Below are 8,968 nucleotides of genomic sequence, written 5' to 3'. Positions count from 1 at the left end.
TATATTAAGTATTTGTCCAAGATCTGTTCTCAGACATTATGTTCAACTCTATTTCCAGCCAAATTAGCTGGATTTGTGGCTAAGGAGTCCTTTATGGGGGCTGGAGGAGAATGTGGTTTTTTTATTTTTTTGGAAAAATAAACCATACACACATACTCCTAATGGAAGTTCTCTGCTCTGGAAAAAGGGCTTTTCAGTATTTTGGTAGTAGTTTTTCTCAGCATGGTTTTCTAAACATACTGAAGTAAAGGCTGCAGGAAACAGCTGACCCAGAAATTATGTTTATTTCCAGTCTCTGTGGTCCACGTTGAAGGAGGAAGCTGAGAACAGACATGGGCACTGAGGGCCAGGACTGGGGCAGCCCCTGGGTGATGTGTACACGTGCCTGTGTGTGCACGTGCATATGTAGGCACCCAGGACATGACACAGGCCCTCAGTTTCCAATGCACAACTGCAACCATAAATCAGATTTCTGTTGGTAATAACTGGCATTTGCCTAATGACCCACCTGCTCCTTACCAGACGTCTAAGAAGGAGCTCAAAGAATTCCTACACAATCTGACAGGAGGACATAAACGGAAACATTTAGCATCTTAAGCTTCACAGTGGTTCAGGGCAAAATTTCTCCTCCAACTTCTACTGGATTTTCAGTCATGATTATGCATTTCACCTTCTCTCTCACAACTGTCCAACTCCAGCTTCAGCAAATAAACAGCAAGCAATTGGCTAGAAGAGCAAAAGTCTGAACTAGGCATTGCTCGCTGCTTATTTTAGGGGAGCGAGGAATTCCTTGAACGACAGAATTAGCTGAGTTTTAAGTTATTATAAATGTGGCTGTTCGTGTATATATTGTGTAAAACAAATCAGTAACACCCCCAAGTGCCTCCTAGTCCTAGGTCACTAGCCCTCCCCAGTGGCCCCCACAGTAGATCCCCTGGTGATATCTTACTCCTTATATTGAAACTTCAAAATCAGAAATCTGACGTTTCCAACTAGGAAGTTAAAAAGAGAAAAGAAGTTTACACACTTTACGATACATGATTTTATTTACAGGACTGAAATCACTTTCTTAGTCACCTTGATTACAAATTAACACGGTATGGTTTAATAATAACCTTTCATAAATAGATTTAACAAAGTTTAATCAATCACTGACAGAGTGCTACTTAATACTCAGTAATACTTAACACTCAGTAACTTCTGCATATATGCATATGAAAATTCTGTCTGATAGGACTAATTGATACGAGTACTTTCATAACTTAGGAATAGACATTAGATAATGAGTCAAGGGTTAATTCCACTGGGTCAGCCAGTTAGACCTGGAGTTCTCACCCTGCCGAGGACAAACCTGCTGTGGCCACTCCACTTACCGAGTAGGCATTTTTGAGTTTATTCCTACTTCCGCATTTAACAAGACTATCTTTAAGCACATCTGAAACCCCAAAGTTTACTGCAACTAGATAGTTGTAAAAGAACTTATCACAGTGTATCTGGACAATGGCCCAAATATAAACCTAAGCCACGCTGCATCTGCAGTAAGTGTTTTTCCAGAGCTTTCCCCGGCTGTGTGTGCACAGACTCCACCCCTCCCCAACCCTCCCCGCCCCATGAGGCTCCTCCACATACTCATCCAAACCTTCCTGGCCACAAAAATGCCCTAATTTTACTGCTTTTGTGAAATGCCTATAAAGTACAGTATTTTCAGGAGATGACCGTAAGTCCGCTCACAGTGCTTTAAGTCTGAAGACCAGGCAGTGTTTTGGTAACCGACCCTCTCCTGCAAGGTTACAGCGCTGAGACAGAAAGAAGAGCCGCTGGGACTTCCCGAAAGCCACCCCCGCAGGATGGGAGGAGCGGTGAGTGCCTGTGACCACAAACAAGCAGTGAAGAATGACAAGAAGCTTATGAGTCATGGTCAGAACGTAAGAAACAAAAATGTCGGGCTGTAGCAGCTTTCAGTGACAAACACAGGAAAAGTGAAGACATGTACCTTCTCACACAAGCTCTATGAGAGCCAAGACATTGTCTTTTCCACATCAGAACTGTAATCAGAGGTGTAGTGGCCCTTGCTTATTGTTGAGGCTACTTTGAATGTAACTAGCTGAACTGTCCCTTTTAAACTGAGCACAAGTCCCACCCACTAGCATGTGAGATGGGCCACCACCGCCTTTTGGTGCTGGATGTGTGTGTGGTGGTGGGAGTGGGATTCACAGCAGGGAAGTCTCTGCTGTCAGCAACCCTTGCACAGGAGGCACTCCCCTTGGACGCCCTTTTCCTCCGTACCTTTCTCTGTTGGGGGTGGGGGAGCGATCCCTCAGCAACGGGGACAGATGTGTCTTGAGAGCCCCCTTTCCTCACCCCGCCTGTTGACACAGCAAATACGGCAACACATCTCTCCATTGTGCTAAGTCTAAGAATCATTTTGATCATGATAAAAAAATCATACATCTTCCTAAGAAAAGGTAACACGATTTAAAAAAAAAAATTCTCAGGATCTCAAATGCTGAGCAGAGTCCTGTCCCGAGGTCCCCTCTTTCCCTCCAGCCCTGGCTGGGCATTGACATCATGACAAGGCCTGGCCGAGCTCTCGTTCTGAACAGAGATGTATCATCTGGGCCAGATCTTGTGTTTTCCTGCTGCCTTTGTGTGTGTGGGTGTATGTGTGTGTGTGCTTCATGTTTAAACTGTGTTGCCTCATTGGGTGGCAACCAGAAAAATCCAACAGTTCAGGTAGTGAGTGAGGAACCCACACGTGTGAGCACGGAGTGTGTGGGGGTCCCAGTGCGCTACGTCTGCTGGGAGGGAAAATCACCAGCCAGTGTGAAATGCACAAGGAGGGGCCGGCAGCCTTTCCGTTCTTGGCATGTTTCTCCCCCTTGTGAGTCCATTACCTTTCCCAAAGAAATGTTAACTATCAAACGCGTCCATTAATTGTGCCGCTGAGGGTGAAACCATCCAGTTAGCATATACACTATCATTTGCATATCTTGGACACCCAGTGTTAGTGCCATCGGCTCTCGTGGGTGGTACAGGACTCTCTTCAGGCCAGTTCGGGTCTGACATGCCTAAAAATGAAAACAGATCATTTGTTCTGCACTGAAGAACCAAAACTTCATGTGCAGACAGTAAGGCCTTGGCAAAACTCCCTTTGAGGTTCAAACCAAACTTCTGATTTCTGTGCCAATTGCCTGAAGGGTTTCGTGCTCCAGGTTTCCAAAACATTGGTATATCTAGGGGGAAATATCACGTGCTCTCTTGGTAACTGCAACTTAACAGAAACTATCAATTTTGACTTTTATAAGCTTCAGACTCGCAAATCTGATTTATATTTGTGGATTGGTTTAACTCTTTTTCTAAGGCAGCTTAAAGCATCCGCACCTTGCTGTACTACTGCAGCAGGAAGCTTCTATCAAAAGTTCTCTAACGGAAAGGAGCCTGCTTGTCTTCCATCCAAGCCTACCACGGAGGAGAGGGTCTTCAAATCAAGGGTGCACTCAGGCGAGTCCCACAGCGTCGACGGGACAAATGGCAAGTAGCACTAGCCAGCAAGGATTCAGTGACTCAGGAGGCATGCAAAAGGAACAATCTCAGCTGAAAAAAATGCTTGAAACTCCAAGATTTCCAAACAATCAGTGATGACGTTAGGAAACAGCAAAAAATTTCGAGTATTGAATCGAAGACGAAAGAAGGAGTTTTGGCAAGAACCATATTTACTGTCCATTGCAAGACCACAGCACCACAGACCACGTTCTTTCAAAAAGCGCTTTGCTCCAGCTTTTAGCACTGACTTTATAAGTGACAACTGTCATGACAGCGTGTGATGCAAAGGATGTGAAAACAGCCGTCTGCATGTGTCCTCCCCGGTGGTGGTCCCCAGCACCGGGTGACCTCCAAGAGCCACGGCCTGCCCAGACAGGGCCTGGAGGGGACCACTGGCTGCTCCTCCTTTCTAAATGAAATGCCTCCCCAGATCATGTAAATTTCTCTCAGTAGTTAAATTAGAAGTACTATGACTATGACCCACCCCAGAAATGACTTATTGTTTTCCCAATATCCCCTGAGAATTCTGCCCCACTTTTTCTTCTTTGTCATCTTAAATTGCTGGGCAGTCTGGTGATTACACATATTTTCACATCCTTTAAAAAAAAAACACACACACACAGTTGTAAAAATGCCTGAATGTAAACGGATGCAAAGTCAGACATTTACAAACAGAAAGGTTCAGAGCAGACTTTGGTTTCATTCAGACCAGAAACACTCTTAAAAAGCATTACAGAGAGTAAGGACAGCGCAGAGAGGAACAGTGTGGCTAGAACCTAGTAAAGGCATGTGAAATTCTACCATAGAGTTTGTTTTCGATCCACGTGGAGGGGAGGGCTCGAGGGAGGGGAGCGCTACTACAGTCCACCAGGGGCATCTCCTCCTCCGAGAGGTCGTCATACAGCAGGGAGCCGGATGGGGTGGGTGCGGCCAGGTCCAGGTAGTCCTGGAAGGGAGAGGTGGCTGGTCACCCCTGGCGCGGGCCTCTACCGGACATGCCCCGGCCCTCCCCGCATCAGAGGGGAGCCCTGGCCGAGTCGCACCCCAAGCCTACTGGCCGCTCCGTGGGACCTGAGCCCCTTGCCGATTGCCAGCCCTGAGCTCCCCCACACCTGGCCATGCTCTGTGGTCCCCACTGCTCCCCACTGGAAAGCCACCTCCCTGGGGGCAGAAATGGGTTCCTACTAGCCGAGTCCTCTCCCTGCAGCACTGGGGGCACCAGGTCCAGCACTGGCAAACTGGCCTGTTTACAAAACCCGAGGCTCTGGGAGAGCTCGCTGCAGTCCCATGACTCAGATAGGAATGCCAAGAAGTATCTCAATCTGCCGAATTCTTTCCAGCTTTCCTCCAGGCACTCCTGCCATTTAGAACATCACTTCAGGACTCAGAAATCTGAAGTCACGGATGAGGGTTTTGCACAGGATGCTGCTATAAGCTTCAGCTCCCAAGTATGACAATTCTGGAGTACCTGCTATTCCCACGGCCCTGGTTAAATGTGTCGTGAACGGTTGAAGCATTTTTTTCTGGCTGCTTCTCAGCACTGTTTTAGGAAGGCCGTCTCAGCCTCAGCTATCACTTTTGTTTAGGACAACCCTGCACTCATAGGATTCGGAGGCTTCCACCAAGTGATACACTGATGTTAGGTTTTATTACAAGTCGCCTCGTCCATGCATCTTGCTTTTTGTGTTGGTAGAAATGACAACTTTTAGTAAATGTCTCAGTGCAAGGATGAACTGCGAGGGCAAGGTCTGGGCCTGCTTTGTTTATGTGTATCCCCAGCATCTAAGGCGGAACACGGTACACAGCAATGGCTCAAGTAATATTAGTTGGAACTTTGCCGACTTCTCAATTACCCAGAGTATAACCTGGAGGCCCAGGGATATGTTTTGTTTGGCCCACGCTGAGCTTTTGGAAATTTAAATGAATTGCTAACATTAAAAACTTGGAAACTTAATATAAATATCCCATAAAACTCAGAGGAACTGACCCACTGGCACTCATATTCTTATAGGTTACGTGTGCCTACGGTGAGGGGTCCTTTCGAGGCGGCTGGTGGGCTCCCTTCTGTCAGAATCTTCACTGCTCCCTAGTCTCCCCGCCCCCTGCACTCCCGGCTGGGCCCCTCAGAGCATCTGACTTCCAACTAAGTTCTCATGTTCTGTTAATGAAAATGATTCTGTTTGGCTTTGGAACATTTTCCTCCCACCCCTGCCTGTGGAGGGCTCTCAAGGTAAAAATCTTGGTTTCCTCATGATTTAAAAGAAGCCCAGGGGGCCGAGATCACAGACAGGGGCTCGGTCGCTGGCTGCCCCCGGGGACAGCCTCCCCCTACCTCTGCACTGGGAACTCCACAGCCCAGGGTGATGCCAGAGTCCCCCCACTGCCATGTTCAGTCTGTGGGTAGCTGGTGCCAGGAATCGGCTCCAGGTACTCACTCTGCTCTTAACCATCATCTTATCCAGGTCTTTGCTGATGTCAGCGAACACTGGCCGCTTGTCCGGTTCCTGCTTCCAGCACTGCAGCATCAGACTGTACCTGGTGGGAAGCACAGGTGGGCGGTTACAATCCAGCAAGGACTGACTGCCCAATCATGGCCACCACACCCAGAGAGTGCCCTGGGCCAGGGGGCTCTGTTCCCCATCCCCAAAGCTGTTTCTGTGTCACTGACATCCTTCTTTGAGCGGGGCCAGGGTTTGAAGGGTCATCAGGGGCTCACAGTATCTGGCCCTGGCGTCCAGCTGTGCCTGCTACGGTGGCTAAGGCAGAAATGCCAGTCTTTAAAACTCTTATGAAGGATGAGCTGGGTATAAACACAAACACACCTGCCAATCACACCTGTGTCTCACCCCTTCCTCTCTTTCCTGGGGACCTGGCATGGCTGCAGGGCTTCCAGGACTACCACGTGGGTGTGAGCTGCCAGTCCAGGCCACCCGGGGAGGTGGCACCTACTCACCCTTGTGCTCCCCCATCTAGCCCCGAGCCGGGCACGTGGCAGGTGCACAATAGACTTTGTGGAATGAATGGACCAGTGTGCCTCTGTCTGTGGATGACCCCTTCTCATGTGTTCTCAACTGTCCTCCGAGAATTATCTGATGGAACCATATCACCAGATGAGAAGATTCTGGTGCCCTTGGGCTGAAGTCCAGGCCCCCCCAGCCTGCCCCTTGCCCACCTTTGTGCCTCCTCTTGGGCACTCTCCTATAGGCACCCCTGGGTCCATTCTGAATCACCTGCCCCTCCCCAAGCATCCTGGGATAGGTCTCTGGCCTTGGGCTCAAGGACTGAAGCACCCTTTCATCCTTTCCCACTATCTCTCCCCAGGTCCTGTTCCCCTTCATCTTTGTAAGTCCCTCTAGGAAGCCCACCCATCCCCCAGCAGTGTTGGGGTCCCCAACATCTGTCCTTATGTCCAAAGGTGGTTCTCTGACTTCTGCCCCGTCACGCTCTGCCTGTCACTACTGGCACCCAGGGCTACTGAGGGGCAGGAGGGAATGACTGTGTGTGTCTGTGTCTGAGGGAGGCTGGGCCAAAGCAAAGCCTGCTCACATCTCCTCACTGCAGTTGTCTGGCCTCTCCATCCGGTAGCCTGTCTTCAGAAGGTTGAAGAGCCGCTCTGGAGGAATTCCAGGGTAGGGGTTGCCCCCTAGGGTCACAATCTCCCACAGCAGGACACCGAAGGACCACCTGTGGAGAGCAAGAGGACCAGTGAGTGGCTGCACTGGGTCTGCGGCACCCTCTGTGCAGCCCGGACTCCCGTCCCTCCAGCAGCTTCTGACCCAGAGTCCCCAGGACAAGGAGTGGCCTGAGTGCTCACAGTTTCTGCCTGGGCCGACTGCACAGATGGATGAGGGATAGAGGTGGGGGTGAGCCGTCCTCACCTCTGCCAAGCTCAGCCTCCACACCCAAAAGGGACAGCAGCTGGCCCCTGAGGTGATGCTCTGACGCATCAGACATGGCATAGAGAGGCCAAGCAAGTACAGCAAACACGAGGCGGAACCTAGGCCCCAGGGCACGGGGCTCCCTGCACAATTCCTCCACCTTTTCTGTGTGCTTGGAAATGTTCATAAGATCTTAGAAGAAAAAAAAAAGCACCGCTATAGAAAAACACTTAACTGTGAGGGAAAATTTACTATGAGGTGGGAGCAAAATCATATCACAAAACAGCATTATCACATGTACGGGAATAAAAAGCATATTCTTGTACAGCACGGAAAACACCAGAAGGCCGCGCCTGTGAGGGCCAGCAGTAGGTGTTTAGGGGTGGTGGGATCCAAATGACTTTTCGTCTCTTCATTATGCTTTCATCTGCGTTTTCCAATTGTTTTACAGTCCACTTTGTACTCAGAACACAGTTGTTGAAACAGTTTGAGAACTAACTGCCTTTTCACAGCCCACATTATCCAAAGTATGCATGCCTGTTCAGAGCCGAACACTTGGAACAAGTCTGTTGTATTTTTGAAGACTATCAAGAATGCAATTGGACCTGGAAGACTGAGTTTTGGTTCCCATCTTGCAGCAATTGGGGGCGCACAAGCCTAGAAACTTACTTACTGAAGGCCATCCCTGCCTGTTGGGCAGGGACCAGTCCCGGGGGACCTGCCTGAGCCCAGCCATGCTCAGGCCCATAGGAGGGGGACTGCTTGGCTGGGCCTGTGTGCCACTAGGATGCCCGGAGAGGAGAGGAGAGGAGAGGGAAGGGGAAGGGAGGGGCGGGGAGCAAGACAGGGGAGGTGAGCCGGGTTTGCAGCCGCAGCTCACTGCCCTCCTGCATTCCACCTCGGCCTTCAGAACTACTGCCTGGGCCCTCGCCATTTGCTGAGTGAACACACAAAGCCTCAGCTTGGGCCACTGCGGGTGGTTGGCATGAGCTGACAGGCACTCAGGGCCAGTGCTGTTCCCCAGCCGAGCTGCCCAGACAGGCGGCATGGCCCCCTACACGTGTAATCTCCACCCCAGGAAGTCAACACCTGGACTCACACATCACTCTGAGTGGTGTAGATATGATCGAAAAGGGACTCGATGGCCATCCATTTGACTGGGATCCGACCCTAAAGAGGGAGCGAGAGAAAGGCATTAATGCCACTCTGACATCTTGGGGTGAGGGGTGGGGGAGGGGGGGGCCGTGTCCCAGATGCTTCCAGCTCTGAAGCGGGGCTGAGAAATTGTATCCAGCATGTTCCTGGCAGCACAGCCTCGCAGGGGCTAGAGCTCCAGCCTGGCCCTCCCAGGCCTGGTTGAGATGCTGTAGGGAGTCAGCTGGCCTGCCCACAGCTACACAAGGTGTGCCGGTCACGCACCACATCCCTGGTGAGAAGAAACCCAAGGAACTGATAACTGAGTGCAAGCCAGGTCCCCCTGTGGCTGAGTCCGGGGAGCACTGGGGTACCCTGGGTGGTGCTGCCCAGTGGGTGGGCCAAGAACACCA

The 8,968-nt window shown here is 50.4% G+C and overlaps 1 protein-coding gene across 1 annotated transcript in view; it reads right to left on the bottom strand.

Moving 5' to 3' along the window:
• Positions 1-1,018: 1,018 nt before the first annotated feature.
• RET (ret proto-oncogene) overlaps positions 1,019-8,968 on the bottom strand; it is a 54,255-nt gene continuing 46,305 nt past the window's right edge. The window contains exons 16-20 of the mRNA XM_072971086.1: positions 8,521-8,591; positions 7,090-7,227; positions 5,979-6,078; positions 4,345-4,489; positions 1,019-3,068 (exon numbers count right to left, since the gene is read on the bottom strand). Coding sequence (XP_072827187.1) covers positions 2,911-3,068; positions 4,345-4,489; positions 5,979-6,078; positions 7,090-7,227; positions 8,521-8,591 — 612 coding nt within the window. The 3' untranslated portion in view covers positions 1,019-2,910. The remainder of the gene's footprint in view (positions 3,069-4,344; positions 4,490-5,978; positions 6,079-7,089; positions 7,228-8,520; positions 8,592-8,968) is intronic.

The sequence above is a fragment of the Vicugna pacos genome, chromosome 11 (assembly GCF_048564905.1).
Source record: "Vicugna pacos chromosome 11, VicPac4, whole genome shotgun sequence".
Lineage (NCBI taxonomy): Eukaryota > Metazoa > Chordata > Mammalia > Artiodactyla > Camelidae > Vicugna > Vicugna pacos.
Note: the sequence above shows the minus strand (reverse complement) of the source record. Positions and strands in the feature narration are given on the sequence as shown.